The 25,312-nt window shown below is 38.5% G+C and overlaps 1 protein-coding gene across 3 annotated transcripts in view; it reads left to right on the forward strand.

The window, feature by feature from the left end:
- Positions 1-25,312, forward strand: part of EIF2B3 (eukaryotic translation initiation factor 2B subunit gamma) — a 156,422-nt gene that overhangs the window by 50,681 nt on the left and 80,429 nt on the right. For all 3 annotated transcript variants that reach the window (XM_073790688.1, XM_019937912.2, XM_019937911.2), the window contains exons 4-5: positions 5,691-5,850; positions 12,738-12,849. In XM_073790688.1, coding sequence (XP_073646789.1) covers positions 5,691-5,850; positions 12,738-12,849 — 272 coding nt within the window. The remainder of the gene's footprint in view (positions 1-5,690; positions 5,851-12,737; positions 12,850-25,312) is intronic.

Consider the following 25,312-nt stretch of genomic DNA (forward strand, 5'->3'; position numbering starts at 1 on the left):
GCCTCTCTTGTTGCGGAGCACAGGCTCAGTAGCTGTGGCTCACGGACCCAGTTGCTCCGCAGCATGTGGGATCCTCCCAGACCAGGGTTCGAACCTGTGTCCCCTGCACTGGCAGGCAGATTCTCAACCACTGCGCCACCAGGGAAGCCCGTTTGTTTGTTTTTTTGACATTGAGCTCTATGAGCTGTTTGTATATTTTGGAGATTAATCCTTTGTCTGTAGCTTCGTTTTGCAAATATATTCTCCCATTCTGAGGGTTGTCTTTTCATCTTGTTTATGGTTTCTTTTGCTGTGCAAAAGCTTTTACATTTAATTAGGTCCCATTTGTTTATTTTTGTTTTTATTTTGATTACTCTAGGAGGTGGGTCAAAAAGATCTTGCTGTGGTTTATGTCACAGAGTGTTTTTCCTATGTTTTCCTCTAAGAGGTTTATAGTGTCCGGTCTTACATTTAGGTCTTCAATCTTTGAGTCAACTTTAAACAAGGACAAGGAGGTGACAGGAAGTGTGCCAACATTTACTGATGCTTTTGTTTGCCCGTAGCAGGTTGAACTCTGGGGATACAAAGGTAAAAGAGCTCCTTATGAAGCTCGAAGTCTAGATGGGAAAAAAATTGTAATCCAGTTTAGTGATTTGAGGTCAGTAATGGATCAGAAAAGACTTCATCTCTAGATGAGATAATATATTGGCTCTTCCCTTTCTGATAATTGTGACAAGACCAGAATCTTGATTGATGAATGTGTGGTGGGGTGGAAAGAGAGACTAGGGAATGCATTCTTGGCAGTTTACTCTAGCAAATTAACATTAACTATGTGGAGGGAGGATTGTGAGAAAGAAGGCTGAATTAGGTAGGTGAAGTCATATTTTGAAGACGCTTAATGTCATGCTAAGCAATTTGAACTCAATCCTGTGGAGTAATGATCTCCAAAATGGAGTGTTCTCAAAGCCAGAGGGTGTGCAGGATGGAGTTCCAGAGGTAGATATTAGAACATCTATAAATAAATAAATAAATTAGAGTATCTAGTTCTTTTTAATTTTATCTCTTCTTTTAAATCTATTTTTATATATGTTATAGAAAGAGCATATTATATCATTTATAGTGATTTGTGTGTTTTGGGGTTTTTTTTATTTTTTTATTTTTGGCTGCATTGGGTCGTCATTGCTGCGTGCGGGCTTTCTCTAGTTGTGGTGAGTGGGGGCTACTCTTTGTTGCGGTGCGTGGGCTTCTCATTGTAGTGGCTTCTCTTGTTGTGGAGCACAGGTTATAGGCGTGTGGGCTTCAGTAGTTGCAGCACACGGGCTTAGTAGTTGTGGCTCACGGGCTCCAGAGCACAGGCTCAGTAGTTGTGGTGCACGGGCTTAGTTGCTCCATGGCATGTGGAATCTTCCCGGACCAGGGCTCGAACCCGTGTCCCTGCATTGGCAGACGGATTCTTATCCACTGTGCCACCAGGGAAGTCCCGATTTGTGTGTTTTTAAATAAATATTTTAAGTGGGAATAAGTGGATAGGTGTTTATCTTTTTTTTATTTTTATTTTTTGGTTTGGAGAACACTATTTTAGGGTGTCTTTAAGCAGAAAAATTAAATAAGCAGTGGAAATTGGAGTATGGATTAGAATATGGGAAAACTGCTGTGAGAGAGACCAGTTAAGAGACTGGAAAAGGGCTTCCCTGGTGGCGCAGTGGTTAAGAATCCACCTGTCAATGCAGGGGACACGGGTTCGAGCCCTGGTCCGGGAAGATCCCGCATGCTGCGGAGCAACTAAGCCCGTGCACCACAGCTACAGAGCCTGTGCTCTAGAGCCCGCAAGCCACAACTGCTGAAGCCCGCGTGCCTAGAGCCCATGCTCTGCAACAAGAGAAGCCACCACAATGAGAAGCCTGTGCACCTCAACAAAGAGTAGCCCCCGCTTGCTGCAACCAGAGAAAGCCCACACGCAGCAACGAAGACCCAAAACAGCCAAAAATAAATAATTTTTTTAAGTTAAAAAAAAAAAGACTGGAAAAATATTTTGAGGCCTGAACTAAGACAGTGCAGTGGAAATAAAAGAGGAGGACTTGGGATCAGTGAGATGTGAGGAAGGGGTACTGGGTAGGAAAGAGAAGACTTCAGCCCTAGGCTATGGCCAGCTTTCTGTCTTCATATCCTAGATAGTGGTGACACTATAAGCTAAGGAGCAGAGGAAGGATATTTCGTTCTAAGCCTAAGGATTATCACATTTCTTATTTACATATTAAGTTGGTAATTCCTTCCTGCACCTGCTGGTCAAACCTTAGTAAAAACAAAGTGGCAGTTGGCTCTTTGCTGAACACTTTGGGGACTGCAGACTGGGAATCTTTTCCAAGTATTTCAACCAGAATTGAGCATAGTGAGGTCTCCGTTGTAGTTAGCCATCAGTAATTATTAAAGCACCAAACTACTCTTGGGGATTGGATTGGGATTGGACCACATAGGTAATGTAAATTGTGACCATTCACAGTCACACCAAGTAGCTGAATTCATTAGTTCCGTATGGGCAGGGGTGGAGTGTAGGGTGGTGATTTGGATCATAGCCATTGTTTGTGGAAGTGCTGCGTGGGTAAAAGCATGGTAAAAAACTGCCCTGACAGTTTTTTTCCAGGAGAGTAAGTGTGTTTTTCTTTCTCCTTTCTGTAGGAAATTGTTTGCCAGATTGTGTTATTTATAACAATCTGTCATGGAACAGCTTCCAGGAAAAGAAAAGAGACTAGTCCCCATAGCTCTCCCTACCTCCTACCCCAGCATTACCACCACACACACATACATCCGGTTTTGTTTTTTTCTTCTAGTTTTACTCAATGGTTTTGGCTTGATTGAAAATGTTCTTATAATGACAGATTTCTGGGCTTTGCCATGGCTTGGTAATTGGGTTTTCTAAACTTTGTCTGCTTTAGCCAAGACTAATTGGCAGCAGTTTGAATTTTGAATTCCTGAGTATCTTGAATACTAAAGTGCTATCTTCTACTTTCCCTTGAAGACCTTGTATGTTTCCACTTGGTGGAAAATGCACACATTTGCTGTCCTTTAGAGCTGTGCTTTTTGCCCTTGACATTGCCCTGGTTCCTCTAGAGGAGCAGGCTTGGGATAAAGCTCACTGAGGACTGTTAGAATAGTGAATAGGGAGGTCTTTGGAGATGCCAGTTGGTCTCTGCAGAAGATGAGGCATACTGTGGTGTTAGAAAAGAACTGGTCGCCCAAAACACAAGGCAGCTGAGGGTTGGTGTGTCCCAGGAACTTTCAAGTTAAGATATACAGTTGCTTCACAGTCCACACAGTCTATGTTTATTCATGGTTTGTGGTCACACATGATCAGAAATACTTCTGGCTCTTAACAGTTTTTCCACTTTAGTAGAAGAACATTTGCATTTCTAGAATGGGCTTTTCATTTTTAGAATAAAAATAAAAAAATAGTCATTTAATTTTCTTCCTGTTACAACTTTTATTAAAATGTAAAGAAAAATAGATAGCATTACGAAGATGTAAGGATGATTTCATTTTCCTTTTAGACTTCAGTTTCTTCTTCCAGGATTTCTAGCTTTGGAAATGAAGTACAGCTTGTCAGCAGAGACTTTCCTTTGGAAGTGGAGTTGCAGAGAAGACGGGAATGTGTTTGGTCTCAGTGAGAGTGGTGCATTCTCTGGGAGCAGAGGCAGGAAGAGGGCCTGATGGAATAGCACCTCCATCTGTATCCCAGGCCCTGCCCTTTCAGACTGAAGCCTTTCTTTTCACGCTGAGAACAGATGGCAACCAGACACGGGGGAGGGCCCTGTTCCTTGTGCTCCTTGGGGATTTTGCATTCAGCTTAGCAAAAAGTCATCTAAAAGCAAAGAGGTGAATGAGGCTGCAGACTGTTCACAATTATGCAGGACTTGTTTGACCTACACTATGCTGATTTATTTTTTGCAGATATTGAATGATAACAGCATTTATTTTCCAAGACAACATTGTCACCACTTGAGGCATCTGCATTGGGGTTGTTTTCTTCACTGTGGAGTACACTTAATAATTAAATTTATTGTGGAACAGTCAGCTTGCAGAAATCAGTCATCTTATTAAAGAAACTTAGAAAAATAGAAAGGATTTTTTTTCTTCAACAAACTGTCATTTTCATTATAAAGAAATGGGGCAACTTCTGTACTGCTGTAAGTGACATGTCTTTAGTAAATGGTCCATACTTCCTCCTTTCTAAGCATTGTTAACAAGAAGTAGGATTCTGCAAGCTATTTCTTCCTTAGCTTGCATGTATGTGGGCTGATCTGTTAATGTTTGACAGTTCCTGGATGGTGAGCTGCAGACTTAAGGAATTTTTTTTTCCTAAGAAGATGATGTTTATAGGAACTTTTTTTTTTTTTTAGCTCAGTTAAGATCCAGAAAGAATTAAGAGAGCCTTAAGTAGAAGAGTAGAAAAAAATCCAAATTTGAACTTCTTAAACTTAAGAGGCCTTCAAAAGGAATTGTTTAAGCTACAAACAATGAGTTAGATGTAGAAAAGGAAATGACAGTTCTGGTACAGATTCTGTATTCGGAATAAGAAATTGCAGGCAGTAAGATAAGGCATTCTGATGGTTGAGTCACTTCCTGAGCAAGTATGATTCTTTGCTTTCCTAGAATGTAAGTTGAAATTATCTATATTTTCCCCGAAAGCAGGAATCTTGATTTTAAATTAAAATCTTAGAAAAGTTGGAGCCACTTACAGAAATTTCCATGTAGATATTTACTTTATTCTTAAATCTGGAATAATTTCCTCCAGTGTTTTTCAGACTTTTTAAAATAGCAGAACCTGTACTGTTATGAGGATTAAATGAGTGCTTTTATACATACCTGAGGTTGTATTATAATTGTTTATTAGCTAGACTGATTTTCCAAAGAAGGGCACATTATAATATATTCATGTGTTAGTTATTTCCTAGTATTGTAGAAAAGTGACTTTAAGTTTTTTTTTAATTAATTTTTATGGTATTATAGTTGCATTACTATGTTGTGTTAGTTTCTACTGTACAGTAAAATGAATCAGCTATACATATACATATATCCCCTCCTTTTTGGATTTCCTTCCCATTTAGGTCACCACATTGCATTAAGTAGAGTTCCCTACTTATACAGTAGGGAACTCTCATTAGTATACAGTATGTTCTTATTAGTTATCTACAGTATGTTCTCATTAGTTATCTATTTTATACATAGTATCAATAATGTGTATGTATCTATTTTATATAGTATCAATAATGTGTATGTATCAATCCTAATCTTCCAATCAAAGTGACTGCTTTAAAATAAAGTATTTCATAACCATATTGAATCATCAAACTTTGCCAAAGTGCTTTTTGAACTGTAAAGAGATGTATAAATTTAAGATCATTAACTCCATCGTCACAGAAATAGACAATGTGGTAGTTTTCATACTCTGTTCCTTAGAGCCCAGGATTCCAGAGGTGCCTCAGGGACAGCAGCAGTAAGGCGTACACAGAGGGGAGGTAGGAATTCCAGACCCTCCCCCAACACAGCTCAATTAGAACGACCCCATTTATTTTACCTGTGCTACTGCTATAAAAAAGGTTTGAGGGCAAGTGTGCAGTTTGTGTTCTTTGAAGACGTTGTAAGTTTATCCTGTGATGATTTGTGTGATCCATTGTCCTTTGTGATATTGACTTTTCCCCTTCTCCATTTGACAGACAGATGTACTGGTCCTGAGCTGTGATCTGATAACAGATGTTGCCTTACATGAGGTAGTGGACCTGTTCAGAGCTCATGATGCATCGCTTGCTATGTTAATGAGAAAAGGTCAAGATGGCTTAGAACCAGTTCCAGGTCAAAAGGGGAAAAAAAAAGCAGGTAAGGAGACTAGAGTTTGATTTATTTGTTTGTTGGGTTCTTATAATTATTATTATCATTCATGCTTTGACTTAAGAAACATTTATTGAGAACTGACTCTACTATGCTAGAGGTTGATGACATAAAGTCAAATAAGACACAGTCCCTGATTTGAAGAGGCTTATAACTATTGATTAGATTCTGTACCATCCAAGAGGCTTTTGTCTGCAGAGAGGAGCACTCAGAACTGTTTGCATTGTGTATAAAACTCAAATAATTGAATACATATACTAAGAAACCAAAAAATCTAATTTAAAATCAATGTTTAAAAATAATTAAAATATGATTACAAATTAAATTAGATATCTTTAAGCAATTAAAATTATTATTAAAAATTTAGTATGTTTGATTCTAGTAGTGGGTTATTTTTTTTTTAATCTTCAGAGAGTTATAGTAATCTTACTAGACCAAAAAGAAAAGGAATAATACTCTAGTCCAGCCAGGGTTATAGAATTTGCGTTATTTACTTGTTATTGATTTTTAGTTAAGGCATAGTTCATGATTGCTTTTCCCAGATTATTTCAAACCTGAGTCACTGATTCTATGACTGGGCTACTTTTAATAACTGAACTTATGGGACTTCCCTGGTGGCACAGTGGTTAAGACTCTGCGCTCCCAATGCAGGGGGCCTGGGTTCAATCTCTGGTCAGGGAACTAGATCCTACATGCATGCCACAACTAAGAGTTCGCATGCCACAACTAAAGAGCCCACGTGCCACAACTAAGGAGCCAGCGAGCAGTAACTGAGGACTCTACATGCTGCAACCAAGACCTGGTGCAACCAAATAAATAAATAGTAAAAAAACCCAAAACTGAACTTATGACCAAAAAGCTTTGTTAGATCATACTTTTTATATAGGTTTTAGTTTTTCCTGGAATGATGTGTTTTTTCCCTGGAGTTTTTCCCTGGAATGATGTGTTCTTTAGGTTTTTCTTTAGGTTTTTTTTCAGAATTATGTAACCCATTGTCCTGTCATTATATATTGACGCAGTCTGTTGCAATTATTAGAAGCTATGTATGGCTTATTAGTATCTGACTATTATTAATAGAGCCACCTGGAATGTTCATTCCTAGGATTTGAGTAATGTAGTTTGTACTTTCAGCTCTCTTCTTCAGGGCATTTGGTTAACTTGTAATTTTGGATTATAGCATTGAAACTTCTTTCTAGTTGCTTTTTGTGTTAAAGCAATCACTGGTGCAGATCAATTGTTGAATCCTCTTTCTACCTTGTTGTTATGTATGCTTCTCATGTGGATTAGTCCTTTTGTTCTTGACATAGTTTCTACTTCTGTGAGGTCTGGTTTGCTTACTCACAATTCCCTGTATTCAGCCTTTTCTACCTATACAGATAAAAACAACTGTGTACCCAGACTTTATAAACATATGTATATTTTACAAATATTAATGTTTTCTTTTTTTCACACTCCTCTACTTATAACAATTAAAAAAATTGTTTTTAATTGTTTAAATACAATTAAACCTACTTTTAGGTTTAATTGTAATACCCTACTATAGTTACTCTTCTTGGTATTATAACTTTTTACATTACATATTAGCCTTTATCTCTTAAGTATCATTATAAATGTGTAGCTTTTCACAATTTGATTTTAAATTAACTGTAACTATTATCTATATTCATTTTTAAATGTTTCGATGCTTAGCACAGGGAGATCAGCTCGGTGCTTTGTGACCGCCTGGAAGGGTGGGATAGGGAGAGTGGGAGGGAGGAAGACGCAAGAGGGAAGAGATATGGGAACATATGTATATGTATAACTGATTCACTTTGTTATAAAGCAGAAACTAACACACCATTGTAAAGCAATTATACTCCAATTAAATAAATAAATAAATAAATTATGGTATACCCATTCAATGAGAAAAAAAAAATGTTTTGATGCTTAAGTTGTCACAGCGTGGTTAGTGGAAGTCCCTTTATGTTGGCTCTTCTATTCTCTTTGAAAAGGTATGATGTATACTGGTAACTTGCTGTATGGTTATAGTGTGAGTATGGAGGGCAGGGAAGCAGGAAATTGTACTGGAGAGAATACAGGGATTAGACTAAAGAGTTTGAACTTTATCCCCAAAACAGTGGGGAGTTGTTTGAGGAATTTTAAACAAGAAAATGTCATAATCAGATTTGTGTTATAGATTTTTCATTCTTAACATGAAATTTTGAACTCCTCAATATCTATATTTTGTTATGTTTGACAGCTAAGTTTCACCTAAATGAGTTTTAAATTCTTACCATGGAATGCTATGCATTTCAGTGATAAGCACTTTTTTAAAAGAATCCTGAATTTCTCATTGTGTATTTGGCGTGCCTCTTGGCTGCTCTTATGTGCCAGAACAGCCTGCAGTTCTCTCGTTCTCAGATATGGTTCAATAGTCTAGATCCCTTAGGTCCAAGTTTCCCAAATTGTGTTCTTACTGGCTTATTGGAGAATGCCTAATGGCTAGGTGTTTCAGGAGCCATTGTTCTCCCTGTTGCCACTTCCTTCTCAGATTTGTAGGAGCTGTAGATACTGAGGAGGGCAGGATCAAACTTATGTTTGGATTTTTTGGACTGTTGTTTTTTTCCTGCTACAACACTTTACACATGATGTTCTCTACCAGAAATGCTCTCCCCTTACCTACAACACATGCACTCTAAATCCAGCTTAGCCTTCAAGTTATTTGCTGAGAGAGGTCTTCCTTGACCCTCTAATATGAAATTATAGTCCCTTGTTTGCCTACATATGGCAGCCCTACTCTCTTACTCTCTCCTCTACTGGACTATAAGCTCCGTGAGAATAGGGGTCATGTCCAGTTTGTTCACTTTATCCCCAGCGTCTGGCTCAGTTATGGCTGATGGTGACCAGTCAGTAGATATTAGTGAATGGGTTGAAGGGCCTGCCTATAAAGGTAGCTCTTATTGCCCCTGAGGTAAGAGAAAGTAAATTCAAGCCCTAGATGTTTAAATCCTAAAAATTTGAGTCTGAGCTATAGTTAGATTCATGAGTGGGTATTATAAGAGCCTGAGTTTCAGCAATATAAGTTTAGCAAACTGACACTACATTGCCTATTAATTTTTTTTTCTTTTCTTTTCTTTTTTTTTTTTTGCCACACCACGCAGCTTGTGGGATCTTAGTTCCCCGACCAGGGATTGAACCCGTGCCCCCTGCAATGGAAGCATGTAGTCCTAAACACTGGACAGGGAATTCCCATTGCCTATTAATTCGTGTTTAGAAATGTTTTCAAGATTTTTAAATTAAACAGCTACTGCTGTAGCATGGTTGTTAAAAGCACAGGTTCTGGAGTTCAGACTGGGTGGGCTTCAACACTCAAAAACTGTGTGGTCTTGGACAAATTGTCTAACTGACCTGAACTTCATTTTCTTTAGCTGTAAAATGAGACTGAATCCTTTGGGGATTTTTGTGTGAGAATTAAATGAGATGTTTGTAAAGCATGTGATCTGCTACTTGACACTATAGTTGGCCCTTTGTATCCAGGTTTCGCAATATGGATTCAACCAACCAGTTGTGTAAAGATAATTAATTTTCACTTACCATCCCTTGCTTGTTAGAAAATCCAAGATTTCCTTCTTTCTCAATTTCAGTGAGAACATAGTATGTTTATTTTGCTTAATTACAGATTAACATGTTTACTAAGGGGCTTTTTTTTCTGGACATTCCTGTGTGCAAATGTTTAATGCTACTATGATTTTATGACACAAATTATTGACTATTATCTCTGTAGTTCCACCGTGTCTCTTGGGATATATGAAATGGAAAAAGTTCTAGGAAATTATTTTTTAACGTATCCAGTTCACTGTAGTATTTCTAAACATAATGCCTGTCACTGGGGTGGTGCACAAATATATTTATTAGTTGAATGAACGAATGAATAAGTAAATGACTGTAGAGGAGACAGAGAAGTAAAAAACAACTGGAAAAATATATGAATATTTGATTATGACAGAATTTTTTAAGATGGAAGTTCATAGTTTTAACTGCCTTCTTAACCTTATTTGTGTAAATCTTTCTCTTAGGATGGACATTCTAATGTTCTTGCTCTGCTTTCCAAGTGGAATTCACTTCGTTAAAGCAGAACAGAAAGAAACCTGTCCAAGTTTCTATAATTTGTATCATATTCTGAGGTCCCAGTTACTATGGTAACTACAAAGAAGCAAATACAAGGAGGGGGGCCTGAGAGTGAGGGAAATGTGACTGAAGTGCAACATAGCTGAAAAATTGACTTGGAAATTATTGCTCCCAGGACATTCAGTAATTCAAGGTTTTTTGTGGGCCTAAGGAGTTGGATAGGGTAAGCACTCCAAATATATCCAAAAATAACATCTCTGTATTATTTCTTTTTAAAATGTTGCCTCATAATCAGAGCTTTGCAGACTTTGTTATATTCTCAAGTTTGCATGTAATGGATGAATTGATATGTGTCAGAGTTGCTGTGTGACATTTGAAATTCTCTGCAAAATTTAGTTTCAATTGAAATTCTCTGTAAAACTTACCTTCAAATTGGCATTATTTACCCTTCCTTCTTTGGCGTTCACTTATCTTGGTAATTAGAAAAAAACAACATGTAATTTTTTATGATAGTTTCTCCCTATTCAGGTTAAAACACTGCCTATGAGATAACCAGAGACCATCTGAAGGAATGGATGCTTTCAAGAACCTGAGCTAAACACATTATACACTTGAGTAAAGCATTTGGTTTTAGGTATATAGGCAGCTGCAGCCAACAGGGAAGTGTGTTCAGTTATATAGTAGCCATTGTCTGTCAATAGGAGGTAGACAAATTCATCTTTAGAGATACCATTTTTCCTAGAGCTCAACTTTTAGTTTCTCCCTTTCAAATAGGTATTAAATCATTGCTTTATTTGATTGTTGTGAAGATCAAATGAGAGCATGTATTTTGTTTAATTTTTTAAACTTAAACATTTTATTTAATGTTTTAGTTAATAGCACTAAATAGAGCTTTACAAATATTAACTCATTTAGTTCTAAAAATCCTGTGAGGTAGGTGTAGGCACTATTATCCCCATTTTACAGGTGAAACTGAGGAATGGAAGTTTATTATCTTGCTCAAAGAGATACAACTAATAAGTGGGATTCATACCCAGGTGGTCTAGCTTCAGAGGCTCTCTTCTTAATCCTTATGCTATGCTGCCTCTATGTGAAAATGTTCCTGTAGGGCTTCCCTGGTGGTGCATTGGTTGAGAGTCTGCCTGCCAGTGCAGGGGATACGGGTTCATGCCCCGGTCTGGGAAGATCCCACATGCCGCGGAGCAGCTGGGCCCGTGAGCCATGGCCGCTGAGCCTGCGCATCCGGAGCCTGTGCTCCACAACGGGAGAAGCCACAACAGTGAGAGGCCCGCTTACCGCAAAAAAAAAAAAAAAAAGAAAATGTTTTTGTAAGCTATAAATAGATACTGTATGGATGTTAGTAGCAGATTTTATTAAATGTTCACTAGATGTTGTGGGAGATCTAAAGGAATCATAAGTCTGCCATTGAACAGTGTGTAATCTTGTTGGGGGAAAGAAATATATAACACAGAAGACAGCAATAATATGGCATCCTATAAGATCATTGTCTACCAGAGAACTCTCCACATCCCATACACAGCACAAAATCTAGTGCATAGTAGACATACAGTTAATGTTGGTTAAATGCGGATGTCCTTAAATGCTATTCCCATTTTCACAGTGAGCAAACCTAGGTTATTACTTACATTGAAACAGTTGCACTTTCTTTCTGTGCCATGCAGTGGGCTTGTGGTTCATCTACTTAATTTGGCCAAGCAGTATCTTGACTGGCCCTCATTTTTTTTTTAACTGTTAATTTTTTGATATTTACTTGTTTAGGTTTTATTTATTTATTTATTTTTATTTTTTGCTGCATTGGATCTTCGTTGCTGCATGCGGGCTTTCTCTAGTTGCAGTGAGTGGGGGCCACTCTCAGTTGCAGTGCGCGGGCCTCTCATTGCGGTGGCTTCTCTTGTTGCGGAGAACAGGCTCTAGGCACACAGGCTTCAGTAGCTGTGGCACTCGGGCTAGTAGTTGTGGCTCATGGGCTTAGTTGCTCCACGGCATGTGGGATCTTCCCAGACCAGGGCTTGAACCCATGTCTCCTGCATTGGCAGGCGGATTCTTAACCACTGCGCCACCAGGGAAGTCCCCTACTTGTTTACTTTTGACAAATAAAAATTCTGTATTTAAGGTATACAACATGATGTTTTGACATCATAGGTAGATGTTGTGAAATGAATACCACCATCAAACTAATTAACATATCCATCACCTCCTTAACTTTTAATTTTTGACAAAATTTTACATTTACAGAAGGTTACAGGAGTAGTATAAAGATCGCAGATATCCTTTACCCAGATTCCCCAAATGTTAACATTTGCTCTAGTATTCTCCCACTTTCCCTCTTATAATATATATTCAATGTATATCTAATGAATATACAATATATTATATATGTAATTATTATTTTTCCGAGCTATTTATGAGAATAATTTGCAGATATGATTCCCTTTGCCTTTACTACATCAATGTGTATCTTTCTCCCACACCCCACAGTCTCTTAAAACAGAAAATTACATTGGTACCATACTTTAATCTACAGACTTTATTCAGGCTTCACCAGTTAACCTAATAATATCCTTTAGAGCAATACAAAAAAAAAATTGACTGCCCATGTTTTAAACATTGTGGTGAGTATGTGTTACATAGCACTCACTCCTGTATTTGGTTCTAAGAGCAATGTGAGCAGGTGCCCTCTCCCCGACTTAGTCATACAGGTGGGGCAAATGGCTTTGTTTGATTTTCCTTTTTTGTGTGTGATTCAGTGGAGCAGCGTGACTTCATTGGAGTGGACAGCACAGGAAAGAGGCTGCTCTTCATGGCTAATGAAGCAGACTTGGATGAGGAGCTGGTCATTAAGGGATCCATCCTGCAGAAGTAAGCCCTGGGGTTTTTCTTTTTGGCAATTCTCCTTGTCTTAAAACAAAATAAAACCACCCAGTGGATGGGAAAGAGGGAATGAAAACTAGATTAAACTGTGTGAAATTGACAAAAGTATGTGAATGTTTTCCCATGAGATAGGATGGAGGCTTTTCTTCACCACACAAGCTTAGCTTTTCCCTGTGTCTTTTGCTGCCAAGGTAGAATCAAATCCTGCATAGGAGTGGGGCAGAGCAGCTGTGGAGAGAACAGGGAACAGGACTGTCTTTCCAACAGTGTTATAGAACTTACTTTTTTTTTTTAATTGTGATAAACACACAACATAAAATTTACCACCTTAACCATATTTAAGTGTACAGTTCAGTAGTGTTAAAAGTATGTTGACATTGTTGTTAAGCAGATCTCCAGAACTTTTTCATCTTGCAAACCTGAAGCTCTGTATCCATTAAACAACAACTCTCCCTTATCTGCTCTCCCCAGGCCCTGGTAACCACCATTTGGCTTTCTGTTTTTCTGAATTTGACTACTTGAAGTATCATTTATAAGTGAAATCATGCACTATTTGTCTTTTTGTCACTGGCTTATTTCACTTAATTAGTATAGTATCCTCAAGGTTTATCCACATTGTAGCATGTGTCAGAATTTCCTTCCTTTTAAGGCTGCATAAATTCCATTGTGTGTATACACCACATTTTCTCTATCTGTTCATCTATCAATGGACATTTGGGTTGCTTCCACCTCTTGGCTATTGTGAATAATGCTGCAGTGAACGTGGTTGTGCAAATATCCCTTTGAGATCCTGCTTTGAATTCTTCTGGATATATATCCAGAGGTGGGATTGCTGGACTATTTGATAGTTCCTATTTTTTATTTTTTGAGGAACCTCCATACTGTTTTCCATTTTACAATCACACCAACCGTGATGAGGATATAATTTCTTCATATCCTCATCAAAGCTTGTTATTTTCTATTTTTTTGATAGTAGCCATCCTAATGGCTGCACATAGGCAACCTCGTCACATTTTCTTCAATCAGCATTTTATTGACTGCTTGCTCAGAAGCCACTATACTCAGAGCTTTACTGCCTGATGCCAGTACATAGGAATGCTTAATCAATGTTTGGAGGCTGGATGAAATGAATGTAAGAGGAGTAAATTGCAAAAGAAATGTCTTACTGGTTGGTGGGTTTTTTCCTGCTTGTTTGTTTGTTTTGCTATCCAGCACAACAGAGGTAGGAGACATATTTCAGAGTATATATTTTAATGAAAATGAAATTAAACTCTAGCTTCAGTTGGCCCAATTACCCCTATGGATAAGAGTTCTATATTAGAGCCTTGCATAGAAACACTTGTGGATTAAAGTGGATGCTTCAGATTGTATCACAGAGCTTCCTACTACTAGTTTCTAAGTAAATGTGAAAAATAAATTAATTTTAAAAATGGCAGAAATTTCAACAGTAGCAAACACAGTAAGATAATCAAACATAATAAAGCTTAAAAATTGGTGGCCAAGGAAAGAAACAAGATTCTGGTGAGGAACAGAAAAGAGTAACAGTAGGCTCCCAGCTCCACCCTATCACCACTCCCCAGAAGCCATACTGATGTGTTAATGAAACCCTACAAATTCTCACTAATAGCTCCAGATCTGGAAAGAAGCAAACTGAGTACATATCTGTACATTTATCTTCTTCTGACTGAGAAGCAATGGGAACAACTGCTGGGGAATAAATGATGAAGCAGGGAGAATGAACAATGAGGTTGACTCTTTAACAGAAACAAAAGATCTAATCCTAAAAAAAATGAATAGGTGAAATAATGTGAAGCTGGAGACTGTCCTTCCATAGGAATGGGGTAACCCCTTACGTATGTGGAATGAAACAAGAATATTTAACAGAATCTCAGGAAAGAGAAATAATTGGACAATGACTCTACAGTACCTTGGTGAGTTCCCTATACCCTTTCCATCCCTCCTACTCACATCATTCCCTGAAGCCATAGAAAAGTACACAGAATACAAAATATCCAGCACTCACATGGTAGCCAGTCTCAGATACATGAGGATGAGAGATAAGAATTCATCTATAATATATCAAAATAAATAAAACAAGCATGAACAAGACCAAAAGAATCAGTGTGTCAACTGTGCAAATGTATAGCAAAAATGAAAGCAAGAAAAATGCCCTGCAAAATAACAAAAACCTGCCCTGAGAAAAACATAACTCAGTGGAATAGAAAGAATTTCCTTACAAATATACAATTCTGCCACTGCAAAACAACTCAGTAGAATATGAATTTCATAAATAAGAGTTCAGTGATGAGATGATAAAACAACAAAATGAGATAAAAGAAGATATTATAGAACTAAGAAAATAAATTGAGGACCAAATAACTTAATTACAGAATTAATTAATTAAAAAATAGCAAAGAGCAGAACTGACACCACTGAAAATCAAATTATATACATAGAGGAAAAGTTTAAGATATTCAGTAATTTAGATGAAAATGAAAATAATTGAAATTAGACTCTAATAGAAATAAAAGACAAAGATGATTTAATATAGTTAACGTCTCTGAAATAGAGAACTGAACATGTGACCAAAAGATGCATTCAAAGATATAAGGGATTCTTGGTAAAGTAATTTAATTTAAGGATTTTAATATAAAGTTGTAAGGACTGGGTAAATATGACTTCTGAAACCCCACTAAGACAACAGTAAAGGGATTTTAGAAGGGTGTAAATCCAGAAGGCTAAAGAAAATGAAAAAGGAAATAGCAACAACAGAAATTGGGAAACAGAAAAGCAGGACAATTTAGCATACCTGAGAAAGCTGAATGCTAAGCCAGAAGTGGGGAAAGCTGAGATGCAAGCTGATTTGCACTATAAAACTCTCAAAAGAGTTAAGATTCAACAGCACCAAGTACATCTAGTAGTGAGGCTAAAAGCAGGATTACTTCAAAGTTTGTCTAAAAAGTAGATCCTTAGATTTCCTCCCCCAAACCTCACCACTCTAGTAAAAGGCTGGAGATTTATTCTCAGAAGAGGGTAAAATAGAGGCTCTCTGGATTGGGGCACCAGGCATAGATGATGTTGGAGGTACCATGCGGAAAGTGGGGATTAAGTGAATGTATGTTCTGGGGTCCTCAGCTTCCTTCTTCCACTTGGCTCCTAAATACTAGCAGCCGGGCTTACACATGTCAAACAAGCACATTAGAAGATTCTTCTCTGTGGCAGCAGAGTCCAAAAGGAGAGACCTAAATATATAGTCATCAGGGAGTTCCCAGCAGATAACATACTTCTTGGATCTAACTACATTGAATTTCAAAGTTGACAAAGTCCACCACATGTTCAGTGCTCCCAATCACATATTTATTGTGCCAGTCTTAGAAGTTGGACCCAAAAAAAGCAAGGATTACCAGATTTAGAGGCCAGAACAAATAAACAGGCGGGGGAAAAAAACAATAATAGGAAAAAAATCAACTTGAAGGAAACAGAAATTATGCAGAGAGAAAAAAACTTCAAAAAGGTAACATTTATTATTAATATTTGAGCATCTGAGTGCCACTATTGCAGGAGCTAGGGACACAGCAGTGAACAAAGCACACTAAAATCCTTGCCCTCATTGAGAGATGAGAGAATATTGTATTCATGAACCCAAAAGCAGGATGCTATATTTAAAAAGGAACATTTAGAGAACACGTAGTGCTGATATTAAAATGAAAAATTTAATAGAAAAGTTAGGACATTTTTTTGGAAAAATTTTTCACAAAGCAGAATAAAACAACAAATTGATGGAAAATAGAGAAATGATAAGAAGATTAAAGGAGCAGCCAAGGAGGTCCCATATCTGAATATTAGGAGTTCCAGAAGGAAAAAACAGAGAAAATAAAGAGGGAAGAAATCATCAGTGAACTGTTACAAAAAACATTTCTCAGAATGAAAGAAGCTGGGTTTCTAGACTGAAAGGAAAGTGTGCAGCAAAATGCATGAAAAGAAACATAGCAAGTTATCATTGTGAAATGTTATAACCCTGATACCAAAGAGAAAATCCTGCAAGCTTCCAGAGAAGAGGGGGGGATATCATATATAAAGGAATTAAAATAACTTTCAATTTCTTAACAGCAACACTAGAAACTATAAAATAAGGGAAGAATGCTTTCAGAATTCTTAAATCTGTATCTAGTCAAACTATCAAATATGAGAGTAGAGTAAGAACCTTTCAGGCATTTGCTTTCCATGCATCTGTTTCAGGAAGCTACAAGAGGATATAGAACACCAAAACCCTGGCATACACTTAGAAAGAGAAAGACATAGAATATAGGAAAAAGAATCCCTAGGATAATGATGAAGGGAGATTCCAGGATAACACCTGTGTATCTGGGATAGATGGCAAACAGACCAGATTGGAATAGGTCAGAAAGATTTGAGAAAATTTTCTTCAAAATGTTCATATTTCTTCTGATGAAAATGATAGAATACTTGATGTGCGTCAACATTTTGAGAGGAGTTTTGAGCACTTAGTTTGAAGTTGAATTATTGATAAGTATCTAGAAGACTAAGAAATGAAAAGACAAGTAATGCCAAGGCAAACAACAAAAATGTGCAGGAGGGACTTCCCTGGCTGGCCAGTGATTAGGACTCCAAGCTTCCACTGCAGAGGACACAGGTTCAATCCCTGGTCAGGGAACAAGCTGCATGGCGCAGCCAAAAAAAAAAAAAGAAAAGAAAAGAAAAAAAATGTTCAGGAAAAAAACCATTAGTTGCTAAATGGCTCAGGTGTAACTAATGTTATATATGCATAATAATGTAATCACTGACTAGCCAAAATTATGATATAATTACTTTGGAATAATGGGAGGGAAGGTTAGTCTTTTGGAAGTATGAGGGAAGAAAAGAGAGATAAACTTCCTCTTTCATAGTTAATAGCTAATACCTAAAGCTGAAGTCATAATAACTTAAACATTGATTATTAAACTAACCAAAATAATGAAACAATTATATTAGAAAGGTAGAGAATACAAGAAGTACAGGTGTATGTAGTGGGGGTAGGCTGGTGATGAAAGGAAGCTAAATCCTCATCTTCCATAGTGGGAAATCAATAGATAATGTCTGAATTGGAAAACCAAGAAATATCAATATTGGAATGTTATTAGAAATATGAGTAGGAATACTGAATGGATTCACTAAAAGAATTGAAATGGTGTGCTTCTGGGGGTCAGAAAAAAGGAAAGAAAGGGAATGGAAGACTGAAATTTTTCATTGTAAACCTTGAGAGACTATTTACCTCTTTATGTGCATATTTAACTTAAATTTTAATTTTTTAAAAATAAGATATAATAGGGCTTCCCTGGTGGTGCAGTGGTTGAGAGTCCGCCTGCCGATGCAGGGGACGCGGGTTCGTGCCCCGGTCCGGGAAGATCCCACATGCCGCGGAGCAGCTGGGCCCGTGAGCTAGGGCCGCTGAGCCTGCGCGTCCGGAGCCCGTGCTCCGCAACGGGAGAGGCCACAACAGTGAGAGGCCCGCGTACCGCAAAAAAAAAAAAAAAAAAATGAGATATAATAAAATTTTCTGAATCAAGTGAAAAATCTACAGATTTTGAGAGTATATTGTTATTGTGTTCTATGAAAATTTGGCCAGTTGTATCCTAGTAAACTTACTAAACTTATCCCTAGATAAAGAAAGAGTTCTTCAAGCGTCCAGAGACAAAAAGCTAATCACTTACATGAGAGTAAAAATTAAGTTTATCCCCAAGTTCTTCACTACATTGCATACCAGAGGAACACAATCTGTGTTTTCAGAAAAAGAAAGTGGAACTCACAAATATTATTAATAATGAAGGTATCATTCAAATATAAAAGCAATAATGGGAAGACATTCTCAAACATGAAAGGAATCAAGAATGTGGCACCTATGAGTCCTTCTTGGGGGGGGGAACAAAACTTCTTGACAACGAAGGCAGCCAAGAATTCGATCAAAATAAAGAATTTAGTGATAGAGAAGCCATGGTAGTCATAAAACAAATGGGATATTTATGTTAAAACAGAAACAAAAAACAAATAAAACATCTCTGCTGAGACAGTAACAATTAATTCTGGAAGGTGAAAGTATGGATGATGATTATTTTTTTTCTTTGTACTTTTCTGTATTTTAAATTTTCCTCCAATTTTTTTTTTTTTTTTCCTGCGGTACGCGGGCCTCTCACTGTTGTGGCCTCTCCCATTGTGGAGCACAGGCTCTGGACACGCAGGCTCAGCGGCCATGGCTCACGGACCCAGCCGCTTCATGGCATGTGGGATCCTCCCGGACCGGGGTACGAACCTGTGTCCCCCACATCGACAGGCGGACTCTCAACCACTGTGCCACCAGGGAAGCCCTCCAATTTAAAAAGTATTAAAAACAAGAAAAACGTGCTACCGTGGAGATTAAGCCTAAGGACCTAAAGTGAGGATTCAGGGTAGTGTTATTTCTAAAGATACAGTCCAGTGAATGAAGATATTTCTGTACAGTAAGTCCCCTTCATATGAACCTTCAAGTTTCGAACTTTCAAAGATGCGAAAGTGCATTCCATCAACGTCAGGCGTGACTGAAATTGCAGCTTGCCCTCCGTCTCCTATTGCTGATGATCCTTCAGCTCCACCACCATCTCCTCTCCCTCCTCCAGTCAGTAACTTCTTGCCTGTTCACTCGATGCCAGCCCCTGTACACCAGCTGTTGTACTGCACTACTGTACTCTTCAAGGTACTGTACTGTAAGATTTTAAAAGTTTTCTTTGTTTTTTATGTATTATTTGTGTAAAAAGTATTATAAACCTATTACAGTACAGTACTATATAGCCAATTGTGTTAGTTGGGTACCTAGGCTAACTGTTGGACTTGAACAAATTGGACTTATGAATTTGTCATCTTCATAAAGATGACAAATCTTTATGCTCTTGGAATGGAACTCGTTTGCGTGTAGGGGATTTACTGTATTTGACTTTGCTCTTGCTTTTGGGAAGTGGCGTTCCTGGTTTAGTAGGCATAGATGCCTGCTGGGGAGTATTGCAGCTGGGAGAGTCTTTACTCTTGCTGAATTAAAGCACTTTCTGCAGTGGACATGGCTAATGGCTTTTGTTGGATTGTTTATTTCTTTCTTACCCGATTGCAAAAACAAACCTAACTGAACTCCAAACCTTTCTATTCTGTTTTAATTTTGTGGTAATTTTAAAGATATATTTATAAGTTCTTTGATACATTTCCTCTGAAGAAAACTCCCCTCGAGCATGAGCTGGACTTAGGAACTTGCTGCTAGTGAATAGAGTGTGGTAGAAGTGATGGGATGTCACTGCCAAAATTAGGTTATAAAAAGACTGCAGCTTCTGTCTTTGGTGCACACTCATGCTCTCTTGCTCTCTCTCGAATCACTTACTCTGGGGAAGTCAGCTGCTGCGTTATGACACAGCTCTAGGAAAAGGAAAGCTAGCTACCATGTCATGAGGACATTCAGGTAGGCTATGGAGAAGCCATATGGTTAGGAACTGAGGACTGCCAGCAACCATATGAATGAGCTTGGAAGCAGGTATTCTGAGACCTGTTAACAGCCATGTTGAAAGCAGATTCTTCTCCAGTAGAGCCTTGAGATGACTGCAGTCCTGACCAACAGCTTGATTGCAACCTCATGAGAGAACCTGAGTCAGAACCACCAAGCTAAACCACTCCCCAATTCCAGAAACTGTGAGATAACAAATGTTTGTTATTTTAAGGCTCTGAGTTTGAGGTAATTTGTTATACAATTATAGATGACCAATAAAATCCTAAGTCTCTAGGCTTTGAATCAAGAGGTTCTTAGAAACAATGAAGTTGAAAGACATCTGGGGAGGAGGAGGGGTGTTCAAATAGGATATAGTTCTTTTCCTTTCAACTTCAGTTTGCTCCCCACATATCCTTGAAGTAGGGAATGTCAGTGGCTGCATGTGGGATGCATCCTGCCTCAGCTGGATGCCTTTGCTGAGACCTTGGACACACCACTAGTTCAATCCAAAACATAAGGACAATGGACAGTCATCCTATGGTCTTACTAAACTTCAAGGGCTTTTGTTGTTTAAATATTGTCAATAAATAGTCCTAATTTTTCTTTCTTGTGTTCCTAGAGAGAGAGAGAGAGGCCTGGGTTAGAATAAATTCCTGAGAAGAAGAATTACCTCTTGGCCCATGGTGTCCATTGTTATAGTGCCGAACGATAAACATTGAGATAAGCTGCCTAGGTCCCCCTTGAAGGAAGGACTTGTTACTTAGCAATAGGGAGTGTAGTCCACAGACAGCCTCTAGCTGTCACCAACTTCAGGATCTATCTCATCTGTACAGCATCACATTGGCTGAGGTCATGCCCTCGCTGGGGCAGCCTGCATCCTGTGACTGAATGAGGAAGAGGTGTAAAGGCTCGGCCATTCTGACAGGCAATACTTGCTTCAGAACTCTGCTGGATTGGCCAAGGCTTTGTAGAGCCTACATCTCAGTTTTTCCTCCACCCAATCTTGCTTCCTCCCCTTCCTTACTCAGGTGTTGATCCCTTATAAACATCTTGCTCCCTAAATTCTGTCTCATCATCACTTCTAGAGAATCCAGTCTTCAACACACAGTAACATGGTTTTCCCTGTGGTTTGCCTTGCCTGATAAAGCAAACTTACTCACTCTTGGAGTGATCATTCTTTCAATTGTAGAGTAAAATTTCCTGGATGGTTTTTTTTCTCTGAAAGCGCACCTGTTGCACAGGCCTCTGCATGTATAAAAACGGTGATGAATGGTATCTAATATCATTTGTGCCTCTTATAACTCCTGACTGAGAATGTACCAAAAAATGTATATCCATTCAATTAGAGTCTTTCCAGCCTCACACTCCTGTAAGCATTGATTTCTTGTCTGTCCTTCTCACAAGGCCAGCAGTTCTCAACCCTGGGGAGCATATTTTAAAATGTTGATGTACCCTAGAGATTCTTATTTAAATAGTCTGGCATAGGATGAGCGTTTTTTTTAAGTTCCTTGGGTGATTCTAATGTACCAAAGTTGAAAACTACTGTACTAGACACTCCTTTCAATTTACCAGTTTGTGGCCCTATAGTGCTGCTCTATAAATATTTGATAAAGGGATAGTTATTTGGTTTATCAGAGTGCAAAGGAATTTTCCAGCTCCCTAGGAATAAATGGAAGCAGTGATGAAAGTGGATCCAGCACCTGAAACTGCTGCGTGGAACTCTGATTCTCATTCTCCAGGGGCTACAGGTCATGTTCATAGCGGAAGGAGAGGGTTCCAGCTAACGAGGCACATCTGCCCAACACCATAGATATGTTTGCAGGACCAAATAAATCAAATGGCAGCCCACTAGTTTTGTGATGTTGTAGTCAGGCCTAATATGTTGACATTTGAGCATTCAGGGCTGGATGATTCTAGAGAACTAAATGACTTGTCAGTTAGAAAGTACTTAGCTGACTGTCTTCCTCTAATAAGGACCCTTGTAATTACATCGAGTCCACCAGGCCACCAGGATAATCTAGGATAATCCACCCATCTCAAGATTCTTAACTTAATCACATCTGCAAATTCCCTTTTGCCATATAAGGTAACATGTTCACAGGTTCCAGGGATTAGGATGTTGACATCTTTGAGGGGCCATTATCCTGACTACCACAGTCTTCTTGGTTTTTTAACATGGTTTTCAATAGCTGTATAATCATCTGTCATATGAATATATATCATTTATTAACCATATCTAGTATTGCTGGGCATTTAGATTGTTTCTAATTACCTGGCACTAGATTTTTTTTTGCGGTACGCGGGCCTCTCACCGTTGTGGCCTCTCCCACTGCGGAGCACAGGCTCCGGACGCGCAGGCTTAGCGGCCATGGCTCACGGGCTCAGCCGCTCCGCGGCATGTGGGATCCTCCGGACTGGGGCACGAACCCGTGTCCCCTGCATCGGCAGGTGGACTCTTAACCACTGCGCCACCAGGGAAGCCCAGATTTTTTTTTTTTTAAGTTGGGTTTATTGAGGTATCATTTACCTACAGTAAACTTTACTCTTTGTAGTACACAATTCCGTGTCTTTGAGAAAAGTAAGTACAAATACCTCATGTGTCTGTAGTCTCTGGGATGGTATCCTCTCAGGCTAGTTACCACTCAGCCTTTAGAAATGTGTTAAAAATATTGGAACTTCCCTGGCAGTCCAGTGGTTAAGGCTCTGCACTTCCAATGCAGGGGGCGCAGGTTTGATCCCTGGTCGGGGAACTAAGGTCCCACATAATGCGTGGCACAGCTAAAAAAGAAAGGGGGCGGCGGAGAGAGAGAAGGGAGGGAGGGGGAAAAGAAACAAAGAAGAAACATGTTAAGAATTTTTTTATATATAAATTTATTTTATTTGTTTTTTTATTTTTGGTTGCATTAGGTCTTCGTTGCTGCATGAGGGCTTTTCTCTAGTTGCGGCGAGCAGGGGCTACTCTTCGTTGTGGTGCGCGGGCTTCTCATTGCTTTGACTTCTCTTGTTGTGGAGCACAGGCTCTAGGCGCGCAGGCTCAGTAGTTGTGGTGCACAGGCTTAGTTGCTCCGCGGCATGTGAGATCTTCCCGGACCAGGGCTCGAACCTGTGTCCTCTGCATTGGCAGGCAGATTCTTAACCACTGTGCCACCAGGGAAGCCCACTTTAAGAGGTTTAACTGAATTCTTCTTACCTGCTTGTATGGTAGCCCTGTCTTCCTACCATGCTGTGCCGTATGTGAGCCAGTGTTGATATCTCATCTCTCCTTGGAGTCTCTTATCTTTCCTTAGATTTCTCACTACTTGGTTGCCCTGTGATGAGCTCAAGAAAAGTTATGATTTTGTAGATTATTCTTTGTTGTTGTTGTTAGAATGAGAGCAACTCTCTTTCCAGCTTTATAAATCTTAGATGGAAGACAGAAGTCCTAGCATATGATTTTCCCTTTTTTTATAACAGCTTTATTGAAATATAATTCACACAACATACAATTACCCATTTGAAGTGTGCAATTCCATGGTTTTAATATATTCACAGACTTTTGCAACCATCACCACAGTCCATTTTTAAAGCATTTTTACTACCCCCAGAAGAAACCTGGTACCCATTAAGGTACTCCCAATTTCTCCCCAGTTCTCCCCTCCTGCCCTAGGCAAGCACTAATCTACTTTCTGTGTATATATATATATATTTGCCTATTCTGAACATTTCATAGAAATGTAATCATACAATATGTGACCTTTTGTGACTGGCTTCTTTCACTTAGCCTAATGTTTTGAAGGTTCATCTGTGTTAGCGCTTATGTCAGTACTTCATTCCTTTTTATTGTTGACTAGTATTTCATTGTGTGGATATATCACATTTGAGTTATCCATTATTTATCAGTTGATGTTGGCACTTGATTTTAAATCATCTGTGAATCACTTAGGATTCAGTGAATCACTTAGGATTCCTATCCAGAATTTTGAAGGATCCTAAAAAGAACATAAAGCATACTTATTTCCTCAGACAACTTCTGTGCATGTTAGAGAGACATGACCAACACTGTAATAGGGAAAAGTAGACACCCATTTCAATCCAACATTTGCTTGTTGGATTGAATTAGAAAAAGCTACATACATATTTCAGGCTGTTGGACTTTTTAAAAAATCATAGTTCTCAAAAAAGTGAGAAAATTTGTTTGTTACCAAATCTGGGTAGATGGTTGATTTGGAAGGTAGTGATAAGTCAGTGGACTCATTTAATTTCACATTGTTTTTTAATGTCACTTGAGTTTGGGACTACAAGCAAGCTCTAAGTCCTCAAGAGAGGTGTTCATAAATTCAAATCATATTTGTCTTCCTGATAAACTCTGGAAAAGATATTGAGTGTCTGTTATATCTGGTGTCAGAAGCCTATAGGGTCAACTGCCATTTCATATCAAAAGAACATTTCCTGTATTCTTGTGATTGCAGTCTGAGTGCTGTCAACATATAGCTGTTTCCTAAGTATGAAGTCAAGCCACAGAGATGCTAGGATTCTCTCCTTTCACTTAGGTGGTCATGGCCATCAGAGAGAACCTGCTTTTCCTACAGCATCAGGAAAGGATGGTGATGGTAGTGTTGGTGGTGGTGGTGGTAGAGATGATGATTATGGTGATGATGATGACGATTATGATGATGATGATAATAGCAGCTACGGCTTTTCAAATTTTGTGCCTGGCATTGTGTTAAAGGCGTTTTTACAATAACCCTATGAAGTAGATACTATTACATGCCATTTTACAGATGAAATAAATGAAGATTAGATAGTAATAAGAAATCTCAGTGAATATTTGTTGAACGAATAAGTGGGAAATCACCTAGTGACCAGCTATGATTGAGTCTGTAATCTAGGGCTTTGGCACTCTGTGATGAATGTTAAGGTAGAGAACAAGGATTGGCAAACTTTTTCTGTAAGGGGTAAGTAGTAAATATTTTA

This window comes from Tursiops truncatus, chromosome 1 (genome assembly GCF_011762595.2).
Source record: "Tursiops truncatus isolate mTurTru1 chromosome 1, mTurTru1.mat.Y, whole genome shotgun sequence".
Classification (NCBI taxonomy): domain Eukaryota; kingdom Metazoa; phylum Chordata; class Mammalia; order Artiodactyla; family Delphinidae; genus Tursiops; species Tursiops truncatus.